Source organism: Pterocles gutturalis, unplaced genomic scaffold (genome assembly GCF_000699245.1).
Source record: "Pterocles gutturalis isolate BGI_N339 unplaced genomic scaffold, ASM69924v1 scaffold10844, whole genome shotgun sequence".
Classification (NCBI taxonomy): domain Eukaryota; kingdom Metazoa; phylum Chordata; class Aves; order Pterocliformes; family Pteroclidae; genus Pterocles; species Pterocles gutturalis.
This window is the reverse complement of record NW_010135773.1, coordinates 1-17,022: the sequence shown is the minus strand read 5'-3', so window position 1 is coordinate 17,022 and position 17,022 is coordinate 1. Positions and strand designations below refer to the sequence as shown.

Below are 17,022 nucleotides of genomic sequence, written 5' to 3'. Positions count from 1 at the left end.
ACCAGGACTGTACAGCTGCCAACAACTCCAATAGGAATGAATCTCACCCTTTAACTTAGCTACATGAAATGAAGTGTCAGCCTTTAAACTGCCAAGATCATTCTTTCCCACGTACATTTCAGAAAGGACTGAGGGCAAAAACGCATTAATCCATCCTGCACCTATCTGATCAACTCCTGACTGACTTGATTGAAGCTACATGCTTAACAGATGATAGCGGCTCTAGCAACCAAATTCATCCTAGAAAGGTGATGAAATAAAAAATAGACATAGGTCTTCCCATTGCAAGACTTACTCTGTGTAAACACTGAATGGAAATAACACTGAGTAGTATGAGGTTAACACAAAAACTGAAGCTTTTGCCATTAGCTTCAGATTGTGCCTGTAATTCCCCTCAGTCCCACCCACCCAAAAGAACATTAAAAACCTTATTTAACAGAAAAGGCTCAGCTTCTAAATAAATTCCAATGCTGATTTCTTATTGCTAACATCTAAGCCTGGTAAACCATCAAATGCCAGTGGCAACCAAGGAGTATGCAAAATAAAGCCTATTATAGAATCAAGGAGTCTCCAGTTATTAGGAAGGTCTGATGTTTTCCCTGCTTATTAGTTAGTGGTATATTTCCTTTATCAAAAGAACATTTGTTGATGATAACAACAGATTCAATATTATCTTCTGGTAAAAGTGTGAAATATCTACACATTTTCAAGTGAACTAGAGAATACACATGCATTATTTTCAGTGGGATTGTCATACAAACAGCTACAGAGAGACCACATCAACTGTAGAGAGAATGCATGAAGTATAGCATAAGGCACAACGGGAGCGCGCAGAGGGTGTGTTTATTGTAATTTCTGCCTAAGGAGGTTGAAAGGATGAAGACACCAGCAGCTTCCAGGATCATTCAATGTTCTTGTACTTTGTGAACAGGTTGTATAGAACCCTGAGGGTAGACTTCAGATCCAAGTTGACAACATCTGTGGAAGAAAAGGAGAAATTCTTAATTTGTTTTTTGTTCTCCCTTGTTTGTCCTGAAAGGAATGAAAGTCCCCACACCTTTTGAGCCAATGGGATCAGAAACAGAAAACCCCTCAGAGTTCTGATCTCCCCAAGTCAAGCTTTTTAAATATCCCGTATGATGCACTTCAAGACACCTTCATGATAATACAGTCACAGCCAACTTCTCTGGGAAATGGAACAAAGATAATTCCCTTCCTCATCTAAAATTGTTTACAGAGAAAGTCTACTTCTGTCTGAGACCTAGGATAAAGGCTTTGGTAAATACTACCAATGACTTCACCGGCCACAGAAACAGCAAACAAGTAGCCACAAACATCATATGAGATATTGAACCTCATACATCCACAACCCTGCGATGATACGGTCCATGAATAAACAAAGCTTGACTTCTCTTAGCAGACTCAAAGCTTTCTATTATCTAATATCCCTTCTTGCCATGCTAGGCCAACAAACAGGTCTGGAACAGTTCTCAACAAAAAGCTTTTCTTCTAGTACCTCCCAACTTATTACTATAATAAAATGCCAGGAAATGCCACAGGCATGTAAACCAGGAACTATGGGGGAATGTGTAGCACAGAGAAGGCTGAAGAGGTGGAAAGAAAAGTTGGATATAACATGCAAGAAAGGAGGAGGGGGAAGAAAAAATACACAGTAAACAATATATATGGAAGCAGAAGTGAGGAAGAACAGATAATTAAAAAAATCAAAGCACTAGGAAGACAGTAAACAGTTAACAGACTAAGTACAACTAATGTGAGGTCCAGGGGAAACATCTACTGCCTGTTTTGAAGAATCATTGCCAGGACCTCTTCACCCTTCCCTCCCACCCCATACCGGATAACACTCTAACCCCCACACTTCACCTGGTATTTTCAGTAACCTCTCTAACTTTTTTTCCTACCCTTTTTCCTGTATTATTTTAAATATCTCATTTATGATTTTGTATTTTGCATTTGCAAAAGAATCTTCTCCTGCCCCCAAGAAAGGAAAGATTCTAACTGCCGTGAAGTAACACACCCTGAAAACAGAGATGTCTTACCTGGATAACTGAAATATGAAACACATTTCTGATTTCTCCAGATATTACAAAAAGTTGCTTACTACCATAGCATTCTCAGTAAGGTAACAGCCAGAATCAGCATTGGTTCCTCTGTATCAAGACCAGTTCCCTCAGAGATGGATTTAAAATGTAAATTTAGCCACAGGAAACACCTCTTTGCAACAGCCATAATTTCTAAAAGCTGGGAAATCACGGCAAATATCTGGAGAAGAGAAAACTACCAGCAGATTTGACCCACTGATGCTGGCAGTCACTTTTGTTTGCTAAACAATCAAACAAAACAGTGCTGGCACTATGAAAATGCTAAAAAAAAACCTGGCCCAAACAAATCAGCTCTGTAGTGTACAGAGATTTGTAGTGTGTATTTGCCCCATTCCTCCAAAATGGTCTTCTTTTCCCCATGCCACCCATTGTCAGCTTCCCACTGAAAAGCAGGATGGGTCTTTTCCCTGAGCCACCGCAATTCCCATCTCAGCTGACAGTGCATGGCATGGTGTGATCAAGTCTTGCATCGTTCAGCTCTTGCCTCTGGCTGACATCAGTTCAGAGGCAGGAACCGCCTACGCTGTAAACCAAGATCAAGGCGCCCGTGGAGAGAAATAGAAATCTGGAGGGTAGAGCAGAAACATCGCTGGAAGCTAGGAAAGGAGGGCACGTCCCAAGGAGAGAGCAGCTGGGAGCAAGAGGCAGTGAAGTCCCAGAGCAAGAGCTGAGGGCACCAGAAGGAGCACAAGTAGGAGCTGGCAGGGGGGCCAGACCTCAGGAAGGCATTTAAGGCTGACCCCTACTGATCTCCATCAGCAATTTGAGTTAGATATCTGATGTTGATCACCCCTGGTAATTACCCTGAGGAATGAGAGGGAGGCCCCATCACTGAAAGAAGGAACAAACTCAGCTCTTTTATTTGGCAGTGTAATGACACGTAAATTTAGGGTCTGAAGAAACGATTATGGTCACATAGTCTGACCTCATGCACAACACAGTCCTTAGAGAACTTTACCTTAGAAAACCTTTACTGAGCTTACAAACCAACCTGTGGCTGAATTAAAATACATGCTTGACATTGCAGGTTTGGTTTTTTTCTTTCCACATCTTCCAGTGGTAGAAATTCCACCTCCATCCCTTGACAATTCAGACTAAGGTTTAATTACCTTCACTGCTGCAGAAGTTACACCGTAATTCTACTTTGACATTTTCCTAACTTTCAGACCTTGTTATGTGTTTGTTTGCTGCATTAAAGAATATGGTAGTGTGAGATGCATCCTCCCTGTGTGGGCGATTACTGTGTTCCTTATTGATCAGTGTCTAACAGGCATTCCCAGGAATAAGCATATTCTCAGCCTCCTGTTTCTTATTTTAAGATGAAGCATGCACAGTTATACCATTACTAACAAAAACTAATAAAATGTTAAATAAAAGTGGCCACAAATCATCAAAATAGTTTAAAATATTCCAATAATTTAAAACTTTCACACTCCGTAAGGATGTCTTTAGAGGCTAATAAATTAATCCACTACAACACACAGCAATAACCAAGTTCTTCTGCTGGCTCAATCTACTGAATCAGGCTGGAAGAACAGAGAAGAGGAGCTGTCCTGTATGCTCCTATTTTTGTATTTTACCTGTACAAAGACCCACTAATGTATTAAACAAGACCTCTTCCTTGCAAGCACTGCAGAAAGCACGGGATATAGAAATAAAAATTGTGATGTTGTGCACTAGACAACATTTTACATTAAAATCCTACAATTAATTCAAGAGGCATTTACTACCCAATTCACTCTAAAAGACATGGATTCACCTAACAGGTTTTCCAGCCTATTTAGGAATGAACAACAGATCAGTATGGCATTAACAGATAATACTATACACAAAAATTTTTGCAGAGCATCAGAGCCTATGACAAAACAACTTCTTGTTCTATGAAACATGTATTACATTACCGTACTGACTGTCAAGATCCTACAGAGGATCCAATGAAACTATGGTGACAAGTAAAGCCCAAGATGTTACTGTCCTCTCCACAGGAGCAGCTATTCAAGAGCAACAGTCAGTTTTACAGGCAATTCCAACCACACACACCACACAAGCACACTCACTCCAACAGCTGTGAACTAGTGCCGGCAGGAATAGGTACACACACAGAAGACAAAGGAGTACACACAAGAGACTGTACATCCTGCAGTGGCAAAAAGCTAAAAGGAATGTTCTACTATTTGGCTCTCTAACTTCTGTCAATAATTAAATCTTCAATCAGTAAAACACTTACACATACTCTGCTGCTTACTGAATCTATACACCCTGTCTGAAGCAAACAAAAGATCTGCCACAGTGTTCTACCGCTCCTGATACCATAAGGAGGTAAGATACCCTTACGGGAAAGTAATCTCTGTCAGATCAACTGATGAAAACAAAACAGAAAAAAGGACAAGCTTTCAACTAGAGAATTCTTCTCCTAGGTTTTTAACATTTTCTCTCTCTTGAAACAGGCTTATCTAGCTTACCTGGTCTCCTACTGCAATCTCTTTAACACTTCCACTCAAAAAAGTGCCATTCCTGATTGTGCATTTGTATTTCTCCAGTTTCCTTGTCCTCCTCATATACCCACTGACTCAGCTCCAACACTCAGAACACTCCTTTACTTTCCCTAGTTAGCTTTTTGTTTCACCAAATTCTTCAAGAGCACTTTTCGTCCTCAAATTTAAAAGACCAGCACTGACAGGATACATATACACTTAATATTTTCTTTTGCTTTTTTTCCCCCACTATGACCAGCTCCGCTATTTGTTAATCTATTTAGTATCACCACTTTGTATAATTTCAAGTCAAACTGAACATTTCTTCAGGGCTCTTCATTTTTCTTTGTTCTGCGGAAGCCTCTAATACATATGTAGCTTGTAACACCAGGAATAAAAATTGCTCATTTAGCAGTCATGAAGTTTTAATTCCTCTTTTTATCCCTACTACACGCAACACTCATCACTAATTAATTTAAAGATTCACAGACTTTAAAGGAAAAACTCAGTTTTTACACTTTTCAGTTATGACTCTCAAGTCCACATAAATCAAGAACAGAGTTTGCTACCAGCCCTCCTAAAAAAAAACGAAAGCCTTTCAGACATCTGTCACTCAAATCTGTTCACAGGAGTCCAAACAAGAGCTAACTGTAGGAATTATGAGATTTAGACCATGAAGAGCTTCCTTCTTGGATTGTTACTGAGAACACCAGCTGAATTTAGAATATAGCACTGAACAACTCTTGGATCATTCACTAAAGCTAGACTTGTACACCTCAGTGAACCTATGCCAGACAAGAAACACAGGTAAAGACACACCCCAGAGACAGACGATGAATCCTTTGGAAAACCATCAAGGGGTGCACACTTACAGCTCCACTTTGTAGTACTACTGCTACTGCCTTCAAAAGGAGTTGCATTTGAAATGCAGCTGCCATTACGTCCTCATATACAGTTTAAAGCCACACGGCACGTCCATACCTTCAGGACGAGCTTTTGGTTTCTTCAGTCCTCCATCTTGCATCAGCTCAAAAGCAAAGGAAACATTATGGACCTGAAAGAGGTAAAGTGTTTAGAATCTCAAAGTTATATAGGCATTAAGAACCTTTAATCAAAATTTTAAAATGCTTTATTCTCTTTATACTTGACACAGAGAACGATAATTCTATTTAAATCAATATTAAGTACTTACATGTTTAGGCATGGCAGAAAGTACATATGAGAGATTAAGAAATGAAAGCCTGCATCATTATAAGGCAGATATTCATGTTTTGATACAAAGGAAGTAATTTAAGATTTCAAAATTTCAAGTGTAAAAATGTGACTGGGTACTACACGAATCAGGAAACCCCATTAAGCCCCAATCTTAGTTTCTGTGGCAGAGGCCAGAGAGCTCCCAGTAACAACTACAACAGAGCTGCATTTTGCTGAGTTCTTCCTGCCTGTTCCCAAAATCAGCATTTCCGACTACAAGGCAAGAGATTGCTCACCATCCTGGCAACAAGAGATGTAACAGAAGTGATGCAGTGGAACAGAGATGAGAAAATACATATGCGTGCGTAAGAGAGAATAAATAAGGAGACTAAATGGAATTATTTTCAAACACTAGTCTTTTCTGCATTATTATCAGCTGCATACCAAACAACATCATCATCAAATCATCAAGGAGCCAGGCTGCTTGTTGCATGACCTTGTGCTAATCCCTTAGTCTCTTGGTGCTTTGGTTTCTTCTACTTGAAAACAGAGGTAAAAGCCAAATTAAGTTTCTTTAATGAAGGTTATCAAAACACTTGGCGGTGGCAGTTCCTAGGCAGGCTGTGTAGTGAGCTTGCAAAACAAGCTAGGCACAACAACTCTGCAGAAAGAGCTTCCTGAGCAAGCAACCAAGAATCATACATCAGAGAAAAGAAAATGGACAAAAAGGAAAAATGCAAGAAAGTGAGTGTCTTCTTTTAATCTCTCCTTTGAAGAGCAAACATTACAGTTGAAAGAGATCTGCATAGCATCTTTCTTGTCCATGCTTACTGAAATTCAAGGAAGGTGATTTGGATTATGAATTCTGTGCATTTTTGTTGCTGCAAGTGACAGTTCTGGAGATACATAGCAAGGGGGAGAGATTTAATTAAAGCTACTCATCTTGAAAATCAGGGAGTTAACTCATACAAAGAGCCCCTACAAAAAGGAAGAAAGGCCCCTTTCACTGCCACTTATTGCTCAGGACTTTATTAATCTCTTTTTACCTGCTACAGTTCCTCCTCATTCATTGTAACAAAACCAATCACTTTCAAGATGAAAACATTTTTTCCTTTCCCAAAGCCACAGAGTCTACCTCTCCTTCTTTGATTTACAAATCTCCTTTCCTCAAGACAGAGTCTCCACACAAACCCACAGTGTTACTTCAGGAATACTGGATGATCTTTATGAATTTAAGCCGTTAAAAACAACAACATCATAACTGAGCAGGTGCTGGCTACAACTCAGCATCCTCCATTTCTACAAAGGGGAAAATTCAAGATACTAGCATAAAAAAGCAAGAAAAAGCTATAAAGGAGAGCTTCTATAAGATGTAATAGATAACCATTTTCCCACTTCTCTATCAAGTTCCTGTACAGCATACAACATTCAAAATTAACTAATCCCCATCCCATCCACAAACTTAATACCTAAAGAAGCCCCTCTTACCAGAGCCTGATTTCCTGTCTTCAGGAGCCCCTTTAACCTCCCAAACAGCAACTAGTTACCTCCTTAGGTACATAACCCCACATAACCTGTAGGACCAGCAGGCTCAGCCCATTAGCCTGGGTCTGTAACGGGGCTCTTTTGGCACAGATTTCAAAATTACAATTTCCTCTTGTAATGTTGATATGATCCACCCAGGCAAAGCTGACTTTTTCTACTGATGATGAAGTCCCATCCCTCAGAGAGCACGTACTGTTGCTGAGGGGTGCTTCACGGCAACAATCTGCACTGAAGTCATGATGAAAACCCCACCATTTTAAACAGCCCTAGCCTTACAAAGCATTCGATCTTTTAACTTTTGCCAGTGTTTCCACTCCTGACTTAGCCACCTCCTCCTCCAGCTCCAGCCAACACAACACTTGCAGCCTCTCCACTGCAGAACCTGGCAGATCAAAAAGCAGAGGCCAGATGCATTACTCCAGCACAACCAGGCTCAGGGTATTCTGATACCAGACATCAAATATGCACAGATGTGCGTGTATGTCCAGGAATAACTGCAGAAAGAGGCAAACTTTTGGTTATGACAATAAAACATGTGTTAAGCACTGTTCTTATTCTTAACATTAGGAAGGATACAGGACAATGGAGCAAGTGTGGGGCTAAGAGCAAGAGACTTATTTTGTCTCCTTCCATCTCTAATATCCTCACTAAGAGTAAGACAATCTAAGACTGGACAGAATCCACTCTTCTTCCTCAAAGCTTGTTTCGTCTGAGACACTGTTCAGCAGCAAGTCATTCACTCCTTACCAAACAGGAAGAAATAACCAAAAAAGACAATGTAGCACACTCTCTCCAAAGTTAAAGTCAGCAATGTTGGTAATGATCCTGCCAGGAACTGGACACAGAACCAGATGTTTGTGCCCACAAATTGACTCCAGAGAGGTAATTTTTTGCATGCTCCCTCCCTGGCAGGATCAGGGCGTACATCTTGGCTTTGGATCAGCTGCAAAACATGCTACCTGTGAGCACTCAACATACAGTTTCTAGCCCCAGATCAACCAAAGACCATGGCCCAGGTACCACCTCTTCTACTACAGTATCTCATTTACATATCAGGCAATGACATCTATACGCTTGGTTCATAGGAATATTAAATAGACTACAGAAAAATAACCAATGGGTATTAGGCAACTGATACTAATGAGATGAGGGGGCAGCTTTAAGGGATGACATTCTGTGACTTTGGGAAGAAGCTCTATGTCCATGTCAATCCCAGTACATAGGATGCAGACAGAGGTTCCCATCTCTCACCTTTTGTCTTTCTTGTCTGTTTTTACATAGTACATACCAGGCAAGGCCAGGCATCAGCTCTCCTGTCTAGCACAATAAGGCATCCCCATGCACAAAAACACTTCAGGCAGTACTACAATTTAATAGATCACTTTGATTATGCAAAGTACTATACAGTACAAAGCACTTATTACTGATTTATTCATTCTGGATATTCATGAGCTTTATGTGTCATTTGATGCTAATAACAGAATACTCTTTTTGTTTAACTATGGGGAATTTACCCATCCATCTCACAAGGAATTTTTAGTGGTATTAGCTATCTAGCGTCACAGCCAGCGCATCTTTGCTACAGCTCCTGAATAGAAGAATGTACCACGTTCTGACTTACTGGGCACAAAGAGAAAGGACACAATGATTAGAAAATATCATGCAGTAACAAAGCAAAAATATAACCTGGAATTTCTACCCACCTTTTGATCAAAACTTTCAGGTGTTAAGTAGAAGTTGTGAAGTGGAACAAAATAGTCTTCAAGGAGACCCATGAGCAAAACCAAGTAAACACCATCTGCAAACTAAATAGAAATACTGATTACATTTCTAGGTGAAAGCATGTATGTTCAAATAAGCATTCATAAGCAAGCACAACAAAGAATACTTGGCCCAAATTATGTACTTTGATTTCTACCACTGTTGTTTGCTAGCACAGAAATTTAAGATGGTTCAGGAGTCACAGACTGCTCCTTTCAGGCTTAGCAAGGAATTGACAGCAAGTGTAACAAGCATTCAGGGCTTTGTTTCATCTGCACTCTGGATTCACCTATACCCTTGCAATCACCACAATGCAGTGGAGCAAGCTAAATCAGTCCGTTCGTAAGAGCTTGTTGATATAGCTGCTTTCTTGCCAGTTCTCTACAGAAAAGAAAAAAAACCCCACAGGATACAAGGCTTTCTCCCTACATCTGGTAGCATTATTTCCCCCACTCTCATTTCCTGAGCAAAACAAGGAAGCCCATCAGCTATTGCTATAGCATTAACCCATGCAAGACCATGTGCCAATGACCATTTAAATTACTTACATACAGTAAGTAGCTCTAAGCAGAAGACATTAAAAGCAATTAACTTAGGAGTCATCTACAATTTGTACTCCTTAACTGTGCAGAGTATTTGGTCTGAATAGGCAGGGACTGAAAACAAGGTCTTCTTTATCTCCAGACAGTTACCTATTTATTAAGCTACGGAATACTTTGGGGTGAGGTTAGGGTATATACTATCTGTTCTGGCTTTTCCTTACACTCATTTTATTTGCTTGAGGAATCTTGCAAACTTCACTATAGTATTTAACAAAGCTTTCTTGATTGGGGGGGAAAAAAAAAAAAAAAGACTTCCTGGGAAACATGTTTGCACATTATATACTCGCAGTCCTGCTACTACAGTACCCAGTCATTTCAATCACAACCCCTCTTAAGTCATGTGTGTTGGACATTCAAATCTCTACCCCTATTCAGAACTTGAAATTAAGTTTCCCCTGACACAGGTAGGAAGTTTAACTTCACAAAATATTTTTTTTTCCCAAATCAAAACAGATTGTTGATACGGTGTATGTGACGTCCTCTAACCTTTTCAAAAATAAATTGTTGGGTACTTCCAAGGCATCAAGCAACAATTTCTTGTGACAGATCAGATCCAGTCACCCATTCATTTCAGCAAAGCTATGAAATAGCAGTGAATGACTGGTATTAAACTAAGCCAGGCTCAAACCAATTACCCATATCCTGGTATAATTCTCTAGATGCCATGCTTCTTTTTTCACCAGGAAAGTAAGATAACCATCTCTCCACAGTTCAGTGAACTCTGGAAAGAATATTTGTTTCTGCTTGTAAAACATAGCCGAGACCATGCCCGAAAATTGCTTAATTTGACCTGCAAAGTGAGAATTACCCCATTGAAACTGAAATTCACATTTATTTAAGGTTTCCAAGCACATTCGGTAGCCAGTTCTGCACTAGAGACTGAGAACAGCTCAGAGCAGACGGTGGTGGTTGATAGCCACCTCCAGTAGCTTTAAACAAACTAACCTGGATACCACTGGCAGTCAAGCCACTGCAGTACAGGATCTCTGAGTTGCTAATCCACGCTGCTGAGAAGCAAGCATGGTGCATGTGCTCATGAGACAGCAGGGTAAAGGGGAGGATATGGAGGCCTTTGCTGCAAAAGCAAAATTGTTTCCAGTCCCACTTTGACGTGATCAAAGCTAGCACTGATATCTCTATGATGAACTGCACATTGCAGTCCACACTCCTCCTGAGAGCCCCAGGCAGCCAGCTATTAAGAGCTCATACCAGTTCACCATGAAACCTCACAGCTAGAAAAGAGACAACCCACCATCCACCCATAACTATAGCAACTGCTTTGCAGCACTCCACTTTGATCCGAGATACAAGCTGCCCTGAAACCCAGCCACGTTCTACAGTCATTAATATGACCATTATTAAATATCCAACAATTTCACGTTATAATACAAAACAACAGCAATATGAAATACATGTAAACAGGAGTAAAGCATCAGTGAATGTCATTGCTACTTAAAAGACAGAGCCCCAATCCCATAAATTAACACGCCCAAAGATAAACAGTTCCATAACAAGGTTTTATGGAGCAAGGGTCTAGATTTGCAATCTACACGGTTAAATTACATACAAAAAGACAAAGGCTCCTACCTGGGTTTCTAACTCTGTTACTTCCAAATTCAGTTTATTCAAGTGTTTGTTCACAAAGGTGATCAGAGACTGTAAAAGAAAACACCAGAACCAGTGATGTTAGAAACTGCAGTCAGTGCCTATGTGAAAGGGTTAATATAGTATTTTAAAATATGTTTAAGCTTAATAAATATGCACGTGTGCTATTTGCTTTTGCATAAACAAGTACATAAAACTGAAAACTCATATAGTCATTTCTGTTGCACCATATACCAGAAGTCACCAGATGGTGCTATTACATACTGCTTACTAGTTATCTTTTCTACTACATAAATCAGTGTCATGAGAAAAAGCTGTGATGACATTGGTTCTTTTGTGGGTTCTTTGTGAAGATGAAGTAAGCAGTATGTGCAATTACTGTCCACACTAATCTCTTCATGTTCTTGGAGAAGAGCCTCTGCTTGGGAGCAAGGCACTAGCAGCACTGAGATAACACTCCCCAGAGAAGATGCTAACAGTACAGCTCTGCACACACCTCTGCTCCTGGAGTGATCTGTGTGTATCAATTAGCAAATTACAGTCAGGATGTAACACAAGCCTGGCATTTCTATTCCTGCAAGAAGCAGACATGCAAGATCCTGCTACTAACGTACTGATGCACAGAGATCTGCCAGCCTGCTTACAACACTTCCACACTTCCAAAAGGGACACACAGAGTTGGGTGTTAACGCTTTGTGTAGATAGAGTCAACTTAATTCCCTTATCAACTTTAAAAACACTATCCAGAAGACATTTCAGACTGGAAAGATAAAATCTTGCAGAGATTTCAAAGCATTATTTTAAATGCATACTTCCTCTGTTTCATACGAAGCAAAGGGACAAATTGCAACACTGATCTTTGCAGATTATTGCTCTGATGAACAGCTTAACAGCCATGCTGGAACTAGCTGATGGAACAATGTGGGGTCTCTTCCTTATGTGTTCCCTAAAACTAACAAGAGCTGGCAGAGATCAATGGCTACTTTACCCCTCTGCTCTGCCTAGCACAAAAAGCCATGTCAAGAATATGGCTGGATAGGCGTGTTTTGTGATGATGCTCAGCCTTGGAGGAGAGACCAGAGGACCACATCAATTAACGTTGTGTAGAAGAGCCTCAGGACCAAAGCAACTCTTCTGTAAAAGCTTTATATTTAGCAAACTTATTTATGGGTGAATCACATTTCAGGGTACTGTGGAAAACATCTTCAAGTTGTGGAAGATCATCTTTAGTACAAGAATGAGCTGAAAACCGAACAGCCAGTGCTTCTTAAGGAAACTGAGGTTGAGGACAAACGCGTGACTCTACCTGCCATTGAGGCTAGTGAAGGAGTCACCACCGCCAGCCGCTCATTAGCCTACAGCCCAGCCCCTCCTCGCTGGAGGACATCACGTGGGATATAATAGTGTGTATGATTGTCCAGTCAGGATTATCTGTACCACTGTGAATACTTTGCAGAGTAGTTTCTACTAACCTGTATCATTTTGATGGAATCTAGCAGCACTACGTTGGCCAATAAACCAGAGTAATGAGACAAGCCCGATCAAAGCCAATGAATCCAGGTATCAACTGCCCTTGAAGCACTGATCTTTGGGAGATAAACGCCCTTTTCACTTTTTCAGAGTCCACTTCTGCTGTTTTCCAGATCTTTCTGGATATTTTTCCACAAGCATAGGAAAAAAAGCAACATAGAAAATAAAACTTGGATTTTGTTTTTTACCTTTTTGACTACGCTGAGTTTGTCTGGTGCATGATCAAAAAGTGTGTCAAAGGCATCACGCTCTGGTTTTAGGGGAAAAAAAAAAAATCAATATACCTCCAACAGCAAAGTATGGGAAGCAAGTTATGTGTCCCCAGTTTAAAGGTGTTTCTCAGAAAGCCATGTAACAGAGACTCAAGCTAAAAGTTATCACCTTATTTTGGTATGTAACTAAATGTATTTTGGTATTTAATTTAACTGCCAGAGCAAACTCTCCCAGGGATTTTAGAGGCAACTGAAAATAAACATATCATTCACTGATTTCCCTTTTCTGCCATTCGTAATCGGTACACAAAACACATAGATGGAAGAAAAATTAAAATGAAACACAAGTTTTGACTATGCCCCAATCCTAACTTAAACAACGAGCCACTGAAATTATCACCTGGTTTTGGTGCACCACAGCTACAGAGATAGCTATGGTTGCATCCACTGCTCAGTGTCAAAATTGGGTATTCATTTAGTTAATTTAAAATTACTGGTAGTACTCCTGACTTCAGTAAAGCTTAAAACTGAACACAACTGCAATCTGATTCACCAGCATATGAAGAGCAAAGCTTACATACAGTATGAAGATTTAAATTATGTTTAGACCTTCAAAGCTTTCTATACCAATATTTAATCCAATCTAAAATCTACTCAACTGACTATATTAGTGCAACATTTCACACTCTGGCAGCTTTGGGCTGACTGAAATTTTCCAAACATTGAGTTTTTTTGATTACAACTGTCATCATCAGGTAAAACAGGAAAAAATTAGAAATCTAACCGATTGCAGTTGCATTTAAAAAAGAAAAAAAAAAGGATAAAAAACACTGGGAAAGTGTGAAGGTTTTAGGCTGTTAGAATTTTCAACATAGTTTTTAACAGGTTTTTCAAATTAAAATTATTTTTATTTACAGAATACATTTTAATAATTTTTTATTGTTAAAAACCAAACATATTTATTATCCAAATTCATTTGGTATCTGAAGATGTGTTATTTAGCTCCTATAGCCCCCTGACATTACTTATTTTGTGAGTACATTATTAATTATTAATGTAGATACTCTGCAAGAGGGAAAAAGGTAGTGTTTGCATATTATAACTGGGGAACAGAGAAACTAAATGACTTGTTCTTCATTACATGCAGTCTTTTACAGGAGCCCACATCTCTTCGGTGAGAAGTGGTGACTTAATGCCACCAACAAAACTAAATGCAAAAAGAGAAGTCTCTCGGCAGCAACACCAAAAAATTAGTTTTTGTTTAGAAGACCAGATCTACAGTTCGTAAGGTCTAAACTCTAAAATCTAGTGAACATGGAGGAGATAAGACACTCCATGCAAAGGAATTAGAGAGGGCTGGCTGGTTGTTGAAAGTGGACAGATAAACAGAGCTTTCTTAGACCTGCTACCATACACCTTTGCTTCAGTAATTTTCATACATTAATTTATATACAAATTCAATGGTCACGTTATGAAAAAGTTGTAACTCTTATTGTTGGGGGTTGTAAAGAGTTTTACTTGAAAGCCACTAACAACAGTACTAGGAAAAATTCCCCTGGGCAGCATTTTTGCTATTCATTACTTACAAATGAAAACAAATCAACAGAGACCAGTCTAAACAGCACAAGCAGTTACCGGATGGTCTGGTTCTACCCATTATGTTCCATATCTGCATGGAGTAACAAAACCTGCCCCCACAATACATTCCAACCCCAAAGAATTGCTCAATCCATTGTCTTGATCTGCTGAAGGAAAACAGACAAGATTTCTGTGCCTGACATAAATTTAAAAAAAAATCAGAGTCAACTTTGTTACTTACCAAATCTTCCCATCATCATCCTGCAAGTCAGAGCATTCAAAAATATTGGGTTAGTTCATGAATAATTACTTTGAAAAGACAAGACCATGGACTTAATGGGCCTTTTCCTGCAAGATGCTGAGGGCTAACCACTCCTACCAAGTCAGGAGGCTCAGCATGTTGCAGACCAGACCAAACGTGCTGCAGGAATGTCCCCAACAGACTATCAGTGATGTCAGGGAGATACATTTGAAATGAATGGATATGCATAAATATGTTTTACACATAATTATTTCTTATGCAAACTATTTTTATGATGAAGAGTAAATGAACAAATGTACTTCTGGGTAGTTTCCACAAATGTAGTCATCAGATGCTACACCACACAGCTCTGAAGGAGCACAGCTATCTACCTCACTTAAATCTGTTCTCGCTGAAGAAAAAAACATATATGAAATCTGGATGTTATGTAAATAAAACTGCCACATGTGAATTATATACACAGCCAGTGACATCACCAGACATATCCAGATGTTTATCAGCTGAGAATCAGGCCCTGATTTGCACAGAGGAATTCAAAAGTATTCAATGAATGCTGGATTCTGCTGATTATTGCATTTTCCATGGCTATGCTTACATCTGGGTATGCAACACATTAAACAGTAAACCTCTCAATATTGTGTAATATTAAGTAACTTAATAAAATACATGTATAAACACACACACAAATCTGTAAACATTTTTCTTGCTAAAAAGTGTCTAAACCCCACTCCACAGATTACATCTAACAAACCATATCTGAAGGAGAGGACAAGTTAACTACACTGTTCAAGAGCATAAGAGTGAGGGGAGGAATTTTGGCCCACAAACCTGAGGCAGAGCTCTGATCCTACAAAAAACACTATGAGATCTTTAATGTCCACACGGAGACATTATGATCTCATTTTTGAGCGTTGCCATCGGAAAGATCTTTCCCACTGAGCTAGCCACATGGTACTTCATTTATCTTCAAAGTCATGGGAAGCTGAGCCAACTCTACAGGGAGCCAACACACTGATAAACTGAAGGAGGGCTCGTGTAAGCCCCTCTTAGAAGAGTTGCCTTCAGGCCACACAAAGAAAAAAATCTCAGCTTTTATTTGCAGCCGAAGTGCACGTCTATCCTTCTCCTGAGCCAACTCTACAGGGAGCCAACACACTGATAAACTGAAGGAGGGCTCGTGTAAGCCCCTCTTAGAAGAGTTGCCTTCAGGCCACACAAAGAAAAAATCTCAGCTTTTATTTGCAGATGAAGTGCACGTCTAGCCTTCTCCTTATAAGAAAGACTGTAAAAACATAAAGAAAAGTAATCCACCGCAAAAACTGGAGAGGGAAGAGGTTTGTTTATTTATTTAATTATTTTTGCTGAGCTCGAGTCCTGAGGCACTACTGAAAACTGAGATCATCTCTCCCTACAACTTTAAGAGTTTTGAGAGGTATTTCAAAGAATTGCCTTTTGTCAAACTAATTCTTCCACAAAATATCTACATTGTCCCTTCACTTCAGAAAGGCAACAGCACTGGGCAGAAATTAGTTATACATGGCTACCTCCAGAAGGCAAGGAAAAAAAAATGGCCCACAAATGTCACTTTCAATGAACTATTCAGTTAAGAGCTTCTGTAACACAAGAATGTCAAGAAGATACTTGTCTTCTTTGTATCCTGCTTCCAGAAACCATGTTATTTCTATATAGTTAAAAAAACCACCACATTAAGGGATTTTGCTAATTTGGCAGGGGCAGGGAGAAGATTAAATCTCTCTTTCGTCTTTGTAAATGGTCTCACATCGTGCACAACAGACAGACTCTGAATCTAAAGTGCTTTGTGCTTACTCTGTCGTGGTTGTCAGCTCCTCTGTAACATGAGTGGTCTGAAGGAGGCCTTCGCGTTTCTGGAAAGGAAGAGGGAGTTAGAAACTGAGACGGCATTAGTAAATGAGAAGCTTATTAGGGGCTCTGCAGCATTCAGCATCTTTCAGAATCCCAGAGGAGAAAACTGGATAAAGCATGCTCACTAAGTTTTGTAGAAGTAGAGGTGAAACAGCTGACACAGGAGGGCTCGCTCCCGTTAACAGTGGCATTTATCAGGCTGACAGTCAAATGGATGTTTGGGAAATATATGTGTGTGTGTGTAGATATATA

At 39.7% G+C, this 17,022-nt stretch overlaps 1 protein-coding gene across 1 annotated transcript; it reads right to left on the bottom strand.

Annotated features, from left to right (window-relative positions):
* Positions 1-540: 540 nt before the first annotated feature.
* On the bottom strand, positions 541-16,772 carry LOC104468033 (beta-parvin; the record flags this gene model as incomplete). The annotated part of the gene is made up of 7 exons (XM_010082034.1): positions 541-978; positions 5,579-5,651; positions 9,040-9,141; positions 11,287-11,355; positions 13,023-13,084; positions 14,866-14,885; positions 16,714-16,772. Coding segments are annotated over 7 exons (462 nt in total), but the record flags the coding sequence as incomplete, so codon positions are not given.
* Positions 16,773-17,022: the final 250 nt, after the last annotated feature.